The 21,403-nt window shown below is 31.7% G+C and overlaps 1 protein-coding gene across 1 annotated transcript; it reads right to left on the bottom strand.

Annotated features, from left to right (window-relative positions):
* Positions 1 to 5,214: 5,214 nt before the first annotated feature.
* On the bottom strand, positions 5,215 to 20,901 carry LOC131144347 (ribosome production factor 2 homolog). Its single transcript, XM_058092929.1, has 7 exons — positions 20,433 to 20,901; positions 11,264 to 11,338; positions 10,966 to 11,169; positions 6,555 to 6,800; positions 6,200 to 6,442; positions 5,959 to 6,024; positions 5,215 to 5,612 (listed from the first exon to the last, which is right to left on the bottom strand). Exons 2-7 carry the CDS (start codon positions 11,330 to 11,332, stop codon positions 5,481 to 5,483), a joined length of 960 nt encoding a protein of 319 aa, XP_057948912.1. The 5' UTR covers positions 11,333 to 11,338; positions 20,433 to 20,901; the 3' UTR covers positions 5,215 to 5,480.
* Between the last annotated feature and the right edge of the window lie 502 nt (positions 20,902 to 21,403).

Raw genomic sequence — 21,403 nt, 5'->3', positions numbered from 1 at the left:
TGTTTTTCCGCCGCGCGCAAAAGAACGTCGCGACAATCGTTAAAGTTAAGATAATTTACAAATATAAAATCCTCCTTAAAAAATAAATATTACCATTTAAAGATATTTTTACTTTATAAAATAGTGCCTGCATCTAATATTGATTTCCATCAATAAAACTAGCAGCATAATAATTTTTTATAATTTTTTAAATCATAATAGGGCTCAGTAATGACAATAAAATTACGGGATGACTCTTTATTTTGCGGTTAAACCACACAAAGTGCTGTTTAATTTTTTTTATTTTATTTAATCTATGATCTAAGCTTACGCCGGGTCTTTTTCATCCTCCTGTGATAAATAAATATGAAAATTAAAATCATTATAAAAAATTATATTTCTTTGAAATTTTAATGTGGATTATGTTCTTTAATGGAAGGGGACAGTGAAGGGTGAAAAAAAGATAACTCCAATGATATGTCACTAATCTTATTTCAAAATTAATTATTTACTTATTCGGTGATTAATAATTTTATGCAATCATTACAATGTAATGACACCAATTTCTTTAGGAAAAATATTTATTAGTCATGGGAAAAGCATTCTAAGTTTTTCTTTTAGGAATAATGCAATATTTTGTGCTTGGATAAAATAAAGTAAGTACAACAAATCTTGACTTGGGATGTTACATTTGGCAAATGTCAAACATTTGGTGGGTTTATTTTTAAAGTTTTTAATTTTAATTATTCTAGGAAAATACTTTATTTTAAAAGAAAGGATAATCTAGTCATCTCACTATTATATTATTCCTTTAATAAAAAACATGTGTTGTCTTAATTCTACCTTTACTTAATTTACTTGTTAAGATTTCAACATAATTTCTCGACATTGCACATTTGAGTCTTAAATTTAAAATTGTGCATTTTTCGTTGTGTGAAATAAAGGTTTGGAATGGTAAGGAATGATAATAGTAAATGTTCGATGGAATCGCCACTAACCTTATATTATTTAGGTACGATTACTGCTCGTTGATTGGAAAATAAATCAGAGCAACACACGGCACAACACGGAAAGAAAGGAAAGGAAATCGTGGATGCACAAGAATGAAGTCTACCAATTCTGTTTTCAGAATTCCTTTATGATTCCGTTAGTTATTTTTCCTCTTCTTTTGTTAAGTTGTATACAAAGGGTAATAATGTCTTTTCATGCGATATAGGTAGTTACTATATTTTTCTATTCTTTTCCGGAATTCTTCTTCTATAAATTCTCCTTCCATTTCTTTTTGTTACCGAATGAATGCACACTACATCTTAAAAGTTCACCGGCGGCATGCATACGCAAATATAATATGGTATATATATTTATTTATATTTTTTAATAATTTAGATTTGAATTAATTTTATAAATTTAGATATGTAAACAATATATAGGATAAAAAAAGAGGGGATCAATAATTTATATTAGTTCATTATAATTTCAATTTGTGTAAATATAATATAAAGATGTTGGAAGAGATATGGCTGTGAGAGAGAGAGAGAGAGAGAGAGAGAGAGAGAGATCAAATAAATAAATAAACAAAATGGGTGACACGGATGAGAGAGAAAGGCAGGCAAGCAAGCAAAAGTAAAAAGGTGATTAGACACGAAAAACAAGATATTTTTGTATGTATGTTAATAAAATATAATATAAGGATTAGGCATGGGAGACATGACACTTTTATATATATGTAAATAAAATATAAAATAAAATTATATTATTTTAAAAAATTTACACAAAGTTAAATTTAAATACTAAAATTTATACTTGTAAACACTATATTAAATTTTTTTGTTATAAATTTTAAAATTTGAATTAATAAAAAATTTGAATTTTGTGTTATATAAAGTTGTATTAAAACTTATTCAAATTTACACAGATTTAAATTCAAAATATTGTATTAGGACTCCTTCCACCATTTTATCCCCATGAGCATTCTCTAATCTTTCAAACCCTTAGCACCTTTGAAAATTTAAAAAATTAAAAAACAAGATATCTTTTTTTTTTTGTAATTATTTGAAAATGAAAAATAAAAACTATTGTCGACAAGCGCATAATGCCAAAAAATAATTATTATGTTTTCACAATTTTAAATACAAATTTTGCAAATAGACTGAAAAATAAGTTCGAATCATTCTTCACATTAGAATGACAAGAACAGATATGATGAAAGTATATAGAATAACTTGGAAATGATGATTATTATAAATATTGTCTTAAGATAAGAAAAAAAAAATAGTGATCTTTTCTTTAAGAGTAAAAGAGGTAGACCACTTTTCAAATTTAACAAAAAAAAAAGTATGACTTTTTTTAGATTTTAAAAATCATGACTTTACAAATTTTACAGACCTCACGAAATTTGTCAAAAATACAAATATTTTATTTTATATTTACTAAAAATAAAATAAATTTTTTGAGAGTTGTAAGAGTTTCAAATCTTGATATGTACGGAAGTTTATAAGATTTTGAATTTTGAATTTAAATTTGTGTAAATTTGAATAAGTTTCAATATAATTTTATATAACACAAAATTCAAATTTTTATTAATTCAAAATCTAAAATTTCTCACAAAAAAAAATTAATATAGTGTTTACAAGTATAAATTTAATTGTGTGTACATTTTTAAAAAAAATTAATATAGTTTTATATTTTATTTATTTAGATATATATAAAAATGTCATGTCTCTCATGCCTAATCTTTATATTATATTTTATTTACTTATATATATAAGTGTCATGTCTCTCATTTCTAATCACCTTTTTCACTTTTGCTTGCTTCCCCCCTTCTCTCTCTCTCTCTCTTACGATGCAAAACTCGGTAGACCATTCAGCGAGTTTTAGGAGACATCAGAGTTGGAAATGAAGTTCTCACGGGGCTTAGGTAGTAGAGAGGGAGAAACAAATGCAAAAAAAAAATAAAAAATGGGCGTAGCATTTCAACACCCGAGTGAGTTCTCCCGACTCAGAATCAATATATATATATATATTAAAGGCTCATCATATAAAGATTGACAAACTGTAGCTAAGGCACCAAGTTGTCTTTATAATATTTTAGAAAGAAGGTTCAATTTTAAATATCTATAATATATAAGATCTGATCGACACTCCCTTAATTTCTTCCTTCATCTAATTCAATAGATATGAGATTAAATTCTCGATTGAATCATAATTAAGGATAAACTATGTACATTTGAATAAGCTTGGTGTAGACAATAAGCTCGACTTAATTGACCAAAATTACATACATTTTATAACTAGGCTTAATACTACTAAATGGAGTTTAAGCCTTTGGAGGAGTCAAATTGTGGGTGAAACCTTGACTTTTTGTTTTTCAGTTCAATAATTTTATGTTTGAGTTGATATTATAATAGTTTATGGTTATAAATGGATAATAAAGAAATATTAATATTATAACTTTAAAAAATTAGAATATATAATATTTGAGAGTCTTACTCCTCACTCGCCCTGATATTTAAAATTAATTTTGTTCTTTCATAAAACAATGTTATCAAATGGTAATTTGTCATTGTTATTAATAAATGATTATTTTGTAAAGATTGAAAGAGGTTTATTTTAAATATGAAAATAAAATTATAAAAAATATTAATTTTTTTGTTAAATTGATACTAAAGTCTGCTCATGATGCTGCCACAGTAATATTTTAATTTGTAATGTGCGATACATCAAAAAATATTATTTTAATTTGTAGTGTGCGTATATGGGGAATATTTAAAATATTATTTAATCACAATTTTTAAATATAAAGAAAAATATAACACTGTTACACATGTTATTATTGTATATAAATAAAGTTTCCATTAATCATCGAATAAGTCAAATTTAATTAGTTGTAAAGTGTTCGGTATTTTAAAAAAGTACTATTGATACTTTATTTATTTATTTATTTTTGTTGTAATGAAACAACGAGTTTATCCTCTCTCCTTTTTTTTTTTTTTGCTTTTTTTATTATAAAATAAAAATCGAGGAATAAAAATAAATGTTAAAAGTAATTTGTTACATTAAAAAGTAAAAATAAAGTGTCAATAATGTTTTCTAGAGTGCCGAGCCCAATAATACTCTCAGGCCACTCATTATATTTTTAAAAAAAAATAAAAAATTTTAGAAGAGATCTGTTTTTTTTTTATAAATCTCAGAAAAGGCTTATAACATTTTTGAAACCTCACATCATTTTACAAAAAACCTTAAGAGAGCATATCCCACATGAGGGAGCATTTTTATGGACCAAGAAAAAAATAAGTGACATTTTTTAAATTCTTAAAAAAATTAAGAAAATAAAAATTATTTTGAATTACTGAAACAAACTCCAGAAATTAATTTTTTTGTCGATAAAATTTATTATTTTTATTAAAAAATATTTTCTGTCGGTCCAGATGGAGCACAAAGTCACAAAATGATTTTATAAGTCAAAAATTATACCTAGACCGTGCATAGGCAATATGGTTAAGTCATCGAACTAATGGGGAAGAGTGTTATATCATGCAAAATTCTTTTCACAAGTCACCTCAAATGGTACCCAAAAAATAATAGAGGGAAAAATTCAATGAAGCATACAGCGCTCGTTGACACAAAAATAGTAACTTACCAATCCTTTCAAGCATTATTTAGTCCTCCCTATATTATAGCATGCAGCTGCAAATGTCATCCGGAGAACCAAAAAATACATGTCTCGTAGAAAGAACACTTCTCTCATGACCATCAAAGCCACATATAATTTAATAAAATTCAGCATATTAAGTGTATAACCTAGAAGACCACATTGATCAAAGACCTAAAAAAAGATGAAATCTTATCCCTAGAAAAATTACATTCTCGAAAGAACCCAACCCGACGTGACCAATAAAATTGATTCAAAGAGTGAATATGAACCCCACACGTACAAATACAATGAATTCCACTTTTAAGACTTCTATGTTTCGAATATAACACCCTTCTATTGAGTGAAGACTTGCCCTCGACATGTAGTCATCTCACCACCAAGCATAATTTTACTGGCCTAGGCGCTTCGAACATACTAGCATACCTTGTTTGGATGGGGGGGGGGGGGGGGTGGGGGGGAATTTTCAAGAAAACAAAAAATATTTCAAAATAACCATTATATCCCTTCCATACATGAGCGTGTACACATTAGTTCCAAGAAGTTGACATAGTATGACTGGGTTAATCTCCAAATGCACATAATGATAAAAATTTATGTGATTCATAAATACCAAGGCAAGGAAATGGGCAGAGAGAGTATTCAGACAAAATTTCTCATATAATTACAATAGCCTCTGGGGTCTCAGAAGAGAGGGCAAGTGTTAAAAAGAAAAAGATAAAGCACAATAAAATTGCTGTCCTAGAGATCTATTGCAACTTTAAAGCCCATTAATAACAAGTTGTGTTGAGCCTCAAAGAAAATGGGCGGATCAGAAAGGGCAATGTCACAGCAGTCCAACATTTCAATATCATTGACTGGACTCTTCTTTCTGTTTTTTGGATACCTGTTCATCTGCCTCATTTTTATCATTTTTCAGCTTTCCTTCACGCCGTTCCCTCTTCAATCCCTTTGCTTTGTAAGGCAATGCCATACTTCCAACCTAAAATGTGAAAAGATGAATAATTAAAGCCAAACACAAGCATGGCAGGTCACCAAAGCTGCATATGGGATATTTTAATCAACATAAAAATTAATACCAAAAAAAAAAGAAAACAGCAAAAACTACTTTATAGCACATAGTGAATGTCACAACGTCCCTCACCAAAGAGGCACAACAACATCAATGGTAAGAAATAAAAAATTAAAAAACAAAAATAAAGGCATCCACAAGACATGGTAGTGTTGGCAAGTGTTCAACAATCAAATTCCACAGATTCCACAGCCAAACTGGTCAGACAACCCATAAGGGTGGCTCACTGCCAAAAGATACTTTGTATCGGTTTTACCTGTTGATCTGGAATATAGATCTTCCCAATTTTCCCTTGTACTGCATCTTGGCTAACATTTTTCACCTGCAGCAATAAATGGGACTTGGCATTATAGAAAGCTCATTTTCATTTATCATAAAATGGGGGAGAGGATGAGAGAGAGAGAGGGGGGGGGGGTGGGGGGGTCGTTGGGGGCGGTTTTGGTGTGTTTGTGTGTTGGTGTGGGTGGTATTGTCCAGTGAAAACTAATTCAGTAAACCTTCTTCTTAGTCTGTTCAGGAGCTGTTTTCATTGCCTCTTTCCTCAGCATGTCATTAGGGAGACGATGCCGACGAACTACCAAATCCATAGAGGGACCAACTTCTACAAGCTCGGTCCTTGGAACAACTGTGCCAGACTTTTTCAACTGCAGTGCACAGTGAGTGAAGAACACTCTATTTGAAGACACAGCTGTGCATACATAAGCACGGTCTAACCCAGCAAGATTCAAATTCTCCACAACCTGCGAAAAAAATACCCATGGTCCTCTTGAACAGACAAAAAAAATACATGCTCCTCTTAATACTTTTTTCTAATTCAAATTAAGAAAAAGGCAAAGGACTGAAAAGACAGACCTCTCCACGGAGGAGTTCAAGTAGAACTTCCTTCAGATGTTTCAACTCATCTATGGTCTCAAAACCTTCTCCAATGAAAATAATGAAAGGTTTTGACCCCACTTGTGGAGCTAGCTTCTTATCATATGTGAATCGCTCCCTGCTTTTGAAATTTTCAACCCCAACTTCTACGAGATCATAAATGTGGTTATCATAAGTTCTACCCAAGACAAGATTGTCCGGCCGCTTCTTCGAGTGAGATCCAAACTACAAAACAAAAGCCATAAAATGCACTGGGATAGATGAGTCAGCACCAGGACAAGTAGAGCAACACAAGACCCAATTACATGTTATCTTGATGGCTGATGCACCATCTTTATAAAGAGTGAGATAATGCAGTTCAAGTTTGAACAGAAGATGAATCTACAATATGAGGGAAGCGCAGGTTTGAATAATCTGATTGTGTTGAAATAAAATTGAGATCTATTATATAATTGTGACATTTGTTTAAACCCCAAACACACAAGAGGATGAAAAGGCCAGAAAAACTCCAATCAGAATCATATTATTCATCAACTTTAGGAAACAATAAAAGACTAAAATACTCTCTCTCTCTCTCTCTCATCATAAAACTATGATAACTTCAAGCCCTATCCACTCCTTGGATACTGTTTATAAACTCAAATGCAGTCAGCAATGTGGTGAGACACAGTTATTTTGTTCTATCAAAGCCTATGTTTATGGAGGGAAACAAAGGAAAAAATGTCTTCTTGGGTTTGCAATCACACACACTACAGCAGTGTATGAGAGTATGAAGTTCAAATATTGGATTTGGAGTGTGTCTATGGACAAAATATAATACAAAAACTGTATTGTTTCCAAATTCCACACAATAACCAAATCCAAGTTTTAAACTCCATGTTCCCAAACATAAAGTTCTAGGGGAAAATACGGTGAGTTTGCCCGCCATTTTTAGATGTTTAAAAAAGTAAAGGCTGAATATAATGCATTTGGTGAACAGTTTTTTCCAGCTTCTAAAAAGCCAGCTTTTAGCCTTTTGAAGAACTTTTAAAACTTACAAAATTGCAGTTCTAACTTTTAAAAGCTAAAAGCTATCTTTTTTACCTCAAATTATTCTATTGCATGGTTAACCTTATTTTTTTGCAAATAGTACAAAATATCTACAACTTAATCATGTTTCTTAAAATGACATGTCCATTTTGTTCATTTTAAACATTTCAAACACTTCATAACTTTTTAAACTTTTTACCCAAACATCAAGGATCAATTTTTTCTTTCTAACAGCTCCTATTTCACATGGAACAAACAATTTTTACACCAATTTCTTTTTAAAAGTTGATTTCCATCCGTCACAGAGAGGTCAAACTCTGCCTCAAAGGCCAAAATCTGAATCTCTATTAATAATAGAAATTAACCTGCGTACAGTGATATACAAGCTTCTACTTATAATAGGACCAAAACCTAAAAAACCTACAACAAACAACAAACCCTTAAGCCCCACTCGATGCTATAGGCTAAATGAATCCTTTTCCGCCAATTTCTGCAATAATGGACAATTTCCTTCAACAAATTCAGGGCTATTAAATCCTTACAAACTATCTCATTCCAAGTTATTTTAGATCTATCACAACCCCTTCTACTGACCCTCACAGTAACCAACTCACTATTCCTCAATGGCGCACTATGTGGCCTACGTTGAATGCGTCCAAATTATCTTATCTTCTATAGGAGCCATGCTTAACTTACCGTGAATCATGGTTTTAAATCGCGGTAGTGAGTAGCGTACCTTAACGGTAATGGGTGTAACAGGAAGTGGTAGTAGCGTATGTTACATAAAAGTGGGCGTAACAGCCATGAATTTTTTTAAGCACGCACAACCTTGTACATATTAGCGTATTTACATGTTTTAAGCTTTTAACCCTTCTTAGAAAGAGTTTGTGTATTTTAGTCTTTAGATCATTTAGTTCGACTAAGTTATTTGGTAAGGGCAACAATTTTACATTTGTTTTAAACCACCATTGATAGAAAATTACATGTGTGTGCACATATATACTTCTCATTGTTCTTATCTCTCATAAATTCTTATGTGTGCTTTATTAATAAAATAAAATACATTATACACTCCATTAATCTATTAGACACATAATATATACGAATAACACAAATATAAAATAACTAGAAAGGAAGAAGGTTGAAGTTGAAAAATATAGAACATAAATATCAAAATTACTAATATTAAAATATTTTCCTAACAAATTAGTATTTTAAATTTTTAATTAATGCATCTCTTGTGAGTATTTAAAGAAATAGTAATTTTTGAATCATTGTCATCCTCATTATAATCTTTTCCCCCTCTTGCCACATGGTATATTGAGAATGATTTATGAAAGAGAGGGAAAAAGTGACAAGAAAAAGTAAAAAATAAAATAATTTTTTTTGCATAACAGTCCTGTAGCAGTTACATAACGGCCTTTACGTAAAGGCCACTACAGCCGTGATTTTTATTCACACCAATTTCACAGTGTGTAACAGTATCAATAACCCAAAAAACCGTTACATAACAGTCGCAGCCATTATTTAAAACCATGCCGAGAATATGTTCATTCTTTAATTTATCTTTCAACATTATACCACCATCCATCTTAGCATTTTCACCTTTGAAACTTTTACCTTTTGGATATGCTGCTTCTTAGTTGCCCAACATTCTAATCCATATAGTATCGCTGGTCTTACAGCTGTCCCATGAAACTTTCCTTCGAATTTTAAGGATGAAAAAAAATCTAAAAATCCTAACAAATTACCACCCTCAACTCAGAAAAATTCAATTCACACAAAATAAAATAAAAACCAAAATACTCAAATACCCTTTATACCCTAAAGCAACAGACTGCTACAGTAGCATGAACAGCATTTCTCCCAGGTTTATCCTGCATCAAAGTTCCCCATTCATCCCACATTGACTCCCTTCTTTACATCCAACAAAAGGGCTAACAGTAAAATGTTATACAATTATACGATTATATAAGGTTATAGGGGAAGGCTTAAACGATGGTATAAATTGACCTTTATTGGGGTGTTGGGAGCCTTTACCTTTTGCCTGCTTCTGCCCTCTTTTTCTTTTCCTCTTTTGGTAAGTACTCACTTAAAAGAAAAAAATTGGGCAAATGTATAGCATCAAACACCATAAGGGCTACATGTGTTAATCAACACAAAGACTGGCATCAACAATAACTCCAACCAGTGACTAATTAATCCCTTAATATTCTCAGCAGGAGGCCTAAAGGAAAGCAACACCCCAAAACATTCATGACTCTTCCCAAGTTCCTTCCTCGAATTCATCAAATCCAAGTAAAAAGAAATTCAATGCAAGTGCTAAAATTTACTTTTGAAAAAATACCATAAAGTTAGCTCAAGCAACAGCAGGAACCACTTGGAGATTAGCACATTCTTAGTATGTATCGCGGGGCCACAGGAAGAACTAATTTCTAAGAGGTTAAGCTTCATTGCTGTGGCTTGAGCGATTACAATCTTTAATAAAAAAAACCAAGTAAAAGCTTTTTTTAATGTAAGTGACTAAATTTACTTAAAAAAAAAAAAACTACAAAGAAAAGATACTCAATCTAAGATATTTCAAGAGTTAACCATTTAAAAATTAGCATATTATCATGGGCATTTTGACCACCTCATGTTTAGCTCACGCGGAAGCATATTTTTAGCCAAAATTTCCCAACTAAAGAAAACTATTCACAATTGATATTTTTCTTACTTTTCCCAGAATAATTATGCACATTAAACTCATATTGTCATGGCAATCACAACTCGAATTTAGTGTCTTGAAACAAAATGTTTAAATGTAGAATCTGCAAAATTTACCAAACTTGAATTTTCCTTGCCTAATGTGCAATAAAGCAAATACAACATTTGAAACATGCGCTGAAATGTTATAATTTCTAGTGATAGAACTTCATTGGTACAAGGATCCGTTTCAGCCATGATTCCAACCCAAAAAGGGAAAAGACCAACCATGCCAAAAGTTGACCATACATAGCCCTCACAATTTCTAGTTGCTACGAAGGAAAAATTTATGCAAAGCACAGCCCAAACAATGAATAATTAAGAAATCCAGCATGAAACAAAGAGGCGCATATTGGCATATCCATTAGATGATATGAAACCTCTAGACATTTACTCTCTGCAAGTTTAAACATATAAAATTGATGGATATCTATTAAACAGGCAACCAAGTGCTCTTAGTTCTTACTTCTTACTATTTGCAGGCAATGCATCATCTTCACTATTTCACAAATTCCCAAAAAATCAAATGCATACATGTAGACAAGGAAAAGACAGTCAAAATAACAGAATGCAGAAACAAGCAAAAAAAAAAAAAAGGAGAAGCTGGAAAGTGTACCACAAAGAGGCTGCAATCAGTTTTGAGAGAAAAAAACTCTAGAGAAGTTTCACCACCACTTTCAAATGGTCTGATGCCTTCATTCTTGCGTGTATATCTTACAGCTCTATCCTTCTTAAGATGATAGATTTCAGTCAATACAGCATTCAACACATTACTGGTTTTTGTGCCCTGAAGTATCAGCGTTTTCCTCCCATTTTCAACCTGCAAAACCCATCTCAAAACAGTCCAAGTGAAATAAGTTTCTTCCAAATGAAGATGTCATTGACTTTAAAAAGGAACTTCATGGAAGACTCACAAGTTTGGGGGCTCGTTTCTCTAGCGCCCTTTTGGCTTTTCCTTTTGTGGGAGTTTTTATCTTCAGCATGACTAACTGCAGCCACACAAACACACACAAACATGTCATTGGTAAGCAATGGAATGGTTGCATGGCATTGAGATAACCAAAACCCAGCCTTAAGTCCCACTAGGTGGGGTCGGCTATATGAATCCTTTTCCGCCAATTTATGTGTGCCTGTGGGGAGAGAGAGAGAGAGAGAGAGAGAGAGAGAGAGAGAGAGAGAGAGAGAGAGGTTTGTTGATTGAGAAACACGAGAAATAAATTGACAAAAAAAATAATCAGAAGAAAGAAAAAATGGTGAAGCCTAATTCCAAAACGGGGCAGCAATCATGGGACACACTGATTAACCAAAAGAAACAATATCAGTCCTTCACTTCATAGATCTTATAACAAGCTAATGAAAACTCACAATTTTTAAGGTACCATTAGCAGTGGAGGTGGACCCAATTCAGTCCAGTGAAAGCACTTGCGCCCATAGCCAGTTTAGAAAACAATACAGCTTACACTAAATTACAAGAATGTCTAAGTCAAAAGGATGGCTTATGGCCCCACTAAAATTATAAACAAGATTAATACTTAATTATAAAGAATTGCGCTAGCACTAGCAACCTAGCTTAAATACGTTTAACTTAGCCAACATTGATCCAAAGTGAAGAAAAATTTTTGAAGTAAAAGGGCAGCCCAGTGCACAAAGCTCCCGTGCATGAGGGATCCAAGGAATAGGTGGACCACAATGGGTCTATAGCACGCAGTCTTATCTTGAATTTTTGCAAGAAGCTGTTTGCACGTCTCGAACCTGTGCCTCCAAGTCACACAGCGACAATCCTACCATTGCACCAAAGGCTGCCCTCCACAAATTTTTAAGTAGCTAATTAAAAAAGAAATAAAGGAAAATCAAAATGTTCCTTAAGGAACACCCCAATGGCTTGACATTGACATATGTGAGACATCTATGCTCAAAATCTCAATTTCAAACCTAGGATGGGGGTGGGACGGGTTTAGGAAGAGAAAATTAGGCTGTCTCACTAGTGTAGCCCCTGGCTATCGGGGCTAATGGGCCTCTTAATGAACTAAAAAATTCATTCAAGATAAAATTAATCAGACAATAAAATTTAATCTTTGCCATGATGGAAGAAATTTATTTTGCAAAAAATATTCTCACGTTTTTATGTTTCCTTCTACCTTTGTGCAAGTATATATATATTGCCTACACAGCAGAAAATTTTGTTACAGCCAACAAATTCTCTGTATGTGTGAGTGAGATGGGGGGTTGAAACCTGGCCAATGGTGTTTCACTCACTGAGTCAGATAAATGAGCAGAAATATAGAATAATAAAATTTACACGGCATGGAGAAGTGATGAATTTTCTTTTGTTTTCCCATTTCTGCACGAAATCATCACAGCACAATGTCACATTCTTTTCAGAAGAATGTTTATGAATGTCAAACATGACACAAAACAAAGCACAAAGTTTTCAGCGTGTCCAACGTTCATCAGAAAATATTATAACCTTCTCAACATATCAGCCATATTGATAGGCCAAAACAATCTTCACATAGTTCATGATGTTATAAAGTTGAATTCACTCCATCTATTTTTTACAATTTTAAGAACTAAATTCTCTCCGTTTATTAGATTTTAGACAGTGAGAGGTGTTGACCATAGATCATTACATATATTCTTGCGAAGTCAACCATCAAAGAGTAAAAGCCATTAATACTATTTATAACGGAAGCCCAATTAAAATAGCATATAATGTGGAAACCCGAGGATTTGGTAAATTTATGTTCTCAGATTTTTGAAAAGGTAAATTTACAAATTACACCTAAAATTAAATACAAGCAATCCAAACAGGAAAAATTAAATGCCAAAAGCATTGGGCAATGAAAATGAACTTCAAAGTGTCAGCTTCCAGTTCAGTGGAACAATTGAAATTCCAGCATAACTATGTGTTATCCAACTGAACTATGTGATGACCATTTCACAAGAAAATTTATGTTCTCAGATTTTTGAAAAAGTAAATTTACAAACTACAACTAAGAGTAAATACAAGCAATCCAAACAGGAACAATCAAATGCCAAAAGCATTGGGCAATGAAAATGAACTTCGAAGTGTCAGCTTCCAGAACTCCTTCACTGTCTAGATTTTGGTAAACAAATGCCAAAAAGGCTGCACGAGCCAGGTTAAAAAGAGACACAGTTGAGTCACAGAACATCAACACGCCACAAAATATTAAGCATATGGGAAGGAGCTATGCAAGCGCACACGGTGGCAGCTGAGGCAGCAATAATGAATTATAAAAACAACCCAGCGCCCATTTTTTCTTCGACTCATTGGAAATCATTAAAAGTGAAATTGAGGGGTTTAAGCCAAGTACCTGGGAGTTTATGGAAGAAGAATCAGATCTGGGGAGAAAGAAAAAGCTCTTACTTGTCATTGAGCAGAGAAATCCCAACTATAAACAGGGCTTTGCTACCAACCAGAGGGCAAGTGGAAGGGGAAAGGGATTGAGGAGAAACTAGAAAGAGAGTTTTTTCTGTAACCATAGAAACCCTAAAACCCAGTTTTTTACACCAGCTAATAATAATAATAATAATAAAGAATAAAAATGAGACCCACACGGGTGGCAGGACTCTTTCGCCGGATTTTCATCCGCATCTCAAAAACGCCAACCAAGTGAAAGCTTTTGTCCTGCCCCAAACTCCAAGGGGGGGCACCAGGTAGAGACAAATACTAACTAGGGAGGAAAGTGTTAATGTATAATTATAATAATAATATATATATATATATATATGTAAGTATAGAACATACACATATGATATATAATAATAATAATGACAGAAACAACATATATAAAGATTAATAATAATTTTAACTAATAATTAATAATAAATATTTGTATCCTATTATTATTACCATTGTGTGGTAATACATAGTATACTATTTTATAATATAAAAATAATAATATTATTAATTTTGAATTGTAAACTATTTATTGTAGCATAATTAATTGTTAGTATTAAGGTAATTAATCTTATTATTATATTTTTTATTATCATTGATAATAATTAGTAAAATTATATTATTGTTATAGTTATTACAATTACTAGCCACTAACACATGCGATGCAGGTGTTCCGCGATCTTTAAGTTATGATTGTTTATTACTTATAAATATAAACACAACATAATAAAAAAATTAATACATAAATAATCTTTTAAAAACTAATATATTTATACATCAATATATGAAATTAATAGAGGACTTAATTTAAAGAAAAATATTATCTTAGATTAGTTATGGGTGGTTATAGGGGTGTAAATTCAATTGGTATAGTCAATTCGGAATATTAACTGAATTAATCAAAAAAATTTGGTCTATTGAATCTCCAACCAGACCAAATTAAACAAATAGCTAATTGGTTAATTCGATAAACTGAATTACCACTACCCAAATAAAATGCTTCCTTACTTCCCTCTCAAATTAATCTCCAACTGAACTGAACAGGAAGCTCTCAAATTGAAGTAAATGACCCACAGTAACAAGGGAAATGTAGTCTATATTCATCAAAAGACAAAAAGGGAACTAGCAAAGAGAAAATCATCACCTTGTGGCAACAAGGCTGTATTCTGCGAGGCTGTGACTAGGGTTTAGCAGACTGCGATTTGCAAAGAGTCAAAGGCAAGGACACATTGGTCAAGTACTATTTGCAATGGTTCGAAGATGAAGATGCCTCTGAGCTTCGATGCTCAAAGACAACTGCCTACGACTCTGCAAGAGTGCGAGGCCATGACACTATGAGCCTACCCTGGTGTCACGGGCTAAGCTTGTTCAGGGCATTATGCTTGCCTATGACCGCTTATCTCATGTGTTTGGGATGGGTTTCCATCATGTAAATACTAGTGTAGGGTTATTTTCTAGTATTTATTTCATTGTAAGCCAAATAAGGCAGTATGACTCCACGGTCACTTTGATGTTTCCTAGTGCTAGAGTGAGAATGGCCTAGAAAGCTCTTTAGGGGAGGGTGAGTGTTCATCAATCATTGTAAAACTCACTAGCAATTGTCAACGTGCTTAGCCTACTTGCCTCCCTCGCTAAGTACAACATGTCAACGGAGGATTTGTTAATGAATTACGTTTGCTTCAATATTTACTGCTTGGTTGCCACGGCTTTCATGAATTGATTATTATTTCCGCTGCTATCTGATTGAATGTTAATGAAAGTGTTCCGTGGATGAATGTTGGTAAGCAAAAGGCTGGCTAGTTAAGCAAGAGTGCTTTAGCTAGCGCCGCACGGCCCTTCACAACGGTGTGTAAAAGGCGGACCGTGACACCTGGCAATGGCAATTGCGGATCTATGTCTGCGTGACTAAGTCTATAGGAGGCTACAAGGCAAGAGGGGAAAGCTTAGGGTTCGGCTTTTATCTATCAGAAAGTGAAAAGCTGAAAATTATCAAGTTAAGAGTATACAGTAATAGTACAGCGGTATACCATATTTCAAATATTTTATATAATTTATATTCCATATTATAAATCAGTTAATTAACCAAAATCATGAAATACTTTTACCCAACCAAAATCGAATTATTGAAGTTTTCCAGTTTTTGTGAACTTATCAAAGTAACCAAACCATAAGAACCCAACCTGTTAGTTTCAAATACAACTCAGGTCTAGGTGGTTATTGGATATTTCTGAAATGTTTTTAGGTAATTTTAGTGGGTACATTCTTAGACTATTTGAGAATTTTGGAATCTTAAACAACAAACTAAGAAAGGGGGAAACCCCTTTCTAATAATAGAGATGTTATTGTTATATCTAACTTACAAATATTTTTAAATTTATAACAAGTTAGATAAATATTTATATATATTTATCTATTCTCAATTTCCATAGTGTTCTTCTTTTGAAACCTGAAGAGCAGTTACAAGTTTTTGTCAAATCTTAAGAAATGATCCTTTATCAAAATTACTTTTATAGTTCCTACTACTTTTTTTTTTTTTTTTTTTTTGTGTCATTCTTTATGCTTAAGTATTTATGTTTAACAAAAAAAAATTATTTAAAATTCTTTAAGATCACAAAAAAAGATTTTAATAGTTACTTTTCACCCTTACTTGGAGGGGGCATGCGGATGGCTTTATTTCAACTTTCTGTTTGATTTTTATTTTACTAAATAGGAATAGAATGAAATAAAGATTTGATGAAGAATATGTAAAAATAAAGTACTACATTTTATACATACACATGCATTTCTTAACGTGACGTACAAAATGGTTACATATATATATGTTTGTAAACACAAATATATGTATGTGTATGCATAAACTGTAAACATATATATATGTTTGTAAACAATTTAAAATAAATTGTAAAATATAATATTTCAAATAAAAGTAAAATGAATTTTATTTTGATTGGTTTCGTAAATCCCCAAATTTTTTTATAAGAATGGTGTAACTCAACTTTCTCATGCACATCTCCAATGATGAGCAGTATTTTTCTTAGCCCTATTTTTTTATATTTCATGTTTAAATTTACCTTGTTTCACTTCATATAATGTTGTCCTTATTCTTATTTTATTTTTCTTGTGTTAAAATATTTTTTCCCTTACTCTTTTATTCTAAAATAAAAATAAAAATAGATAAATTTTCAAAGGAAGAAAAATATTGAAAAATGATCTTTAAAAACAATAAAAAAATAATAATAATAAAAAGGATAGGAAGGAAACATGATAATAAACCAGTTAATCTTCTTTGACAAAATAATGTAAAACATTCTAAGTAAATGTCCATAAATTTTTTTTAATTAAAATATCCAACAATTTATATTGAGGATTACAGCTTAGCTTTTAGATATTTATTTGCACTTTTTACTATACTAGTGGATGCACATGCACCAAACCTGAAATATTTGATTCATGAATAAATTTTAAATTTCTAAGCAGTTATTTGGAAAAATATTTAATCCTAATTGTAGATATACAGTTGAATACATAATTAAAAATGTACGCTTAAAAATTTGTCACTGAATGTGAAAATTTAAAATTTTAAAATACTTCACTGGTCTAAGAATCCATTAAAATCTACTAAAATTAATAGGTTTCGAATAACAAGTGTAAACACTAGTATTGAAAACTTAATATTACACACACACACACACACACACTTTGAAAATAATTCTAAATTTCACACTTGTTCAATAAATTGAAAAGGAGGGGGGGGGGGGAGATAAAAGCCACAACATTATGCTAAAATGACCAATGGGCACTGTATGATAGAACCATTTCCAAAAAGTGGTACGCAATTGTAAATAAATTTAACTCATCTCTTGCTTGAATGGTGTATTACAACCGTGAAATACGTGGATTCCAATTTCAACACATTATATCATATATTAAATACCATTCCACAATAAAAGGGAAAAAATAAAAAATACTAAATACATAACATTAATTATTATTAGAAGACAAATTCTTTGTTTCTTAGTAAACAACACCAGAAATCACATAGTAAGTCCTGTTGCCTCAGTTTAATGACCCTTAACTTAAGGTCTTTTTAGTATTGCTGTTGTTTTCTGTTTTATGATTCTGTTTCTCCACAGTGAAGAAACAGATTATAAAAACTCGTTTGTTTACGTTGTCAATTTTCTGTTTCTTTGGCCGATTTTCCGTCGTTAGCCAAAACACTGAAAACCAAATTTTATGATTTTCAGTCGTTTTTGCAACCTATTATCAGAAATTTTAATATCAAGAATAGTTTTTTAAAATTAAATTAATCATTTTATAAACTTTTAAATTAAAATCAAAATTAAATGGTCATATGAATTTAAATATAATTAAAATAAAAATATACATAAATTTCAAAAAATAATAATAAATCCAATAACAAAATAGCTTCACTATTTTTCAATTTTCATGTCAAATAAAATTTTTATTTTAAAGTAAAATAATTATAATAAATTTCATTTTTATTATAGTAATTTTTTAATGTGCATTATTTGTAATTTTATTATTTTACCATATTTTAATAATATCATTTGGGCATTTTTTAATTAAGTCTTTAATTTGTATTAGTTATACAAATTAAACAAACAAGTTATCGGTTTCTAGTTTTTAGTTTTGTTTCTACTTTTGGATTTTCATTTATGATTTTCGTTTCTCTAATTTTTGACAATGAGACCAAATGACCCCTTAGACTGTCACAAGTATGGTTAGGATTAATGTAACCTTTTGCTTCTTTTGAACCAACAACAAGCATAAGGTAAACAATTTAAATTTCATGCTCGGACTTTTCAATGACTTCTAATAGGCTTACGGTTTATTTAATTCCACGGAATAGCTATTGATTGGAATAAGATGCAATATAGATTAAATTTTGGGAATCAAAGAAATAGTGATTTCTCATATATTCTTAATTATTTCATTCAACATGTAATTAGAAAGAATAAACATCCCTATGATAAAATTTGGGAATAATTATTTCTTATTTATTCCTTATCAGAGACTCATGAAAAATGTTTCACATTGTCATTTCATTTGTAGTAACAACATAATTTCTCATATAACTAATTTTAACTAACGTACTAAAACTAATATATTTCTAAAAATAGACATTCTACAAACCGAACGTGATCTTAAACAAAAGTACTTGACATGAGCAACCATTCAAATTAGGTCTCGTACCTCGTTAAACAAAAAAAATTCCAAAATTTTTTAAAGCAACATGACTATCATCTATTTAGCTCAACAAATAGGAATAGTAGTTATAAATTTTACCTTATAGAAGATCAAATGCAAAGACCCACAAGCACATATCACACGTAGGTAGACAAAGCCCATTAACTATATTGATGGAAGAGATCATGCATTTCATTTTTTTTTTTTTTGCCTATAGCTCCAAAAATTACAATTTAAGTATTACTGAATTTTAACCTACTAAATTTTGTATTCAAAAAAAAATCTTTTAAAAAATCAAAATGAAAAGTAAAAATTATGAGCCACAACTTACTGGACCCAAAATGCTTTCACTTACTATTTAGCATTTATTTACTCAATTTTCAATGTTATTTTAAAAAAATGGAATAAGACTTAAAATCATGTGCAGAGACACAGTAAAATTCAATCCAGTTAAACTGTCAAAATTAATCAGAATCCAAAAATAAAATGCAATCTCACAATGAATGTAAAAAAAGCAGAATATTTACCTCAACCATGATTTTAGGGGGTTATTTGAAAATGAATCCAAACTTTGGGAGGCAGAGTAGAACAATGCATATTAGGGGTAACTTGAAAAATTACTCCAATAATTTTGCACCTCCCTAACATTAATTCCTAACACTTATGCAATTCCTTTTCATCCACGAGTGATAAAAGAACAGTAGATAAACTATATTAAAGCTTGCTACATCAAAGCTTAGACAGCACAAAGATTGGAACAAACAAAAGCCAAAAACACTGACCAAATAATGTGGACTTCTATGCATCGACATATAACTTCTTTGTTTTTCTTCCTCTGATTCTTCAGAAATAAATAAAAGTTAAAATGAAGTGTTTAAGTGATGTTCCTGGGGATTTAAGCAAAGAAGGTTTGGATATTTGAGAGGAAGAAATCCCTTCGCTTTGCCATTGAAAAGGAAATCATATTAAATATTATATTTTAACCATACTACTCAAGTAATTAAAATTAGATAGATATCATATTAAATATTTTCATTAAATAATACAAAACAAGTAAATATATCAGAAATTTTTTCAGAGCAGCGAATCTATTTTTGACAATCCTATTATGAAATTTCAGCAACAACTTTACAATTTTTCATTACTCAACAACAATCCATGCCAAAATCGTATAATAAAGTAGGAGCAACAATTTTAGGACGAAATTTTTCAGCGACACCTTTTCATTATTCAACAACAATCACATTTTTCTAAATTTCAACAATTTATCTTCGTTATTATCTGTTAGGAGCACCCCATTTAAAAAATAGAAATCCTAAGAATTCAACTTCAACACACGTTACCAAGCGATAGAAAATAACTAAATAAACACAGAATGCCAAAAGCAATAAGAGTTATAATAATAATCTGCAACAAAACCCAGAAGACCAACAAGGAGATAGAGGGGTACTCACTTCTTAAAGAGGATTCGAGGCTTCGAGCCGTCCAGGAAGCGATGCCCGGCGATGGAGGCCGCACGGTTGCAGTGTCCAGCGACAGCGAGGATTCGAAGGCTGCAATGTCAGGCGATGGAGGCTAGGAGGAAGGTTCGAAGGCTGGGAGGAGATTCGAAGGTAATAACTCGCGAGAGTAGGGTTCGAAGGTCGCAACTCGCCGTCTTCTCCTTCTAAGCTGTGCTGGCCGGCAACGGAGGCTGGGAGGGTGCCGCAGCTTCGAATGTTAAGTACTCACAACTCACAAGCGAAACTAGGGCTCACTGGCTTATTTTTTATATAATACTGATAAATTTTTTAAAATAAAATTTGTATATTTTATATAATACTGACATAGATTCTTAGTATTTAAACCATCTAAATCGTAAGAAATTCATATCCATAGTAAAGAAAAAAAGAATAAAAATAAAAAACAAAAAACAAAGAGAGATGTTGATTCAAACAACTTATCTCTTCTTTTACCCTCATACTTTTATCTTGTGAGTACATTAGTGCGAAAAGTTGAAAATGTAACTTATTATTAATTATAGGCACATGCTATGTGTCACGGACCCCCAAAATGGGATTCAAGTAAGGGCCGTGTGGCACTCGTTGAGAGCTCTCCCTCGACAAGTCAGCCAAGTCTCACATGTAGCCTGCAATCACGAGCACCTGGTGAGTCTCACTACTCATGAAAACAAAGGAACAATAGGATATCACACGAGCAATATATTCTTATTATTAATTATAGGCACATGCTATGTGTCACAGACCCCCAAAATGGGACTCAAGTAAGGGCCGTGTGGCACTCGTTGAGAGCTCTCCCTCGACAAGTCAGCCAAGTCTCACACCTAGCCTGCAATCACGAGCACCTGGTGAGTCTCACTACTCAAGAAAACAAAGGAACAATAGGATATCACACGAGCAATATATTCTTATACACCGAATAAGAC

The sequence above is a fragment of the Malania oleifera genome, chromosome 12, assembly GCF_029873635.1.
Source record: "Malania oleifera isolate guangnan ecotype guangnan chromosome 12, ASM2987363v1, whole genome shotgun sequence".
In the NCBI taxonomy this organism is placed as follows: domain Eukaryota; kingdom Viridiplantae; phylum Streptophyta; class Magnoliopsida; order Santalales; family Ximeniaceae; genus Malania; species Malania oleifera.
This window is presented reverse-complemented; position numbering and strand designations above follow the sequence as displayed.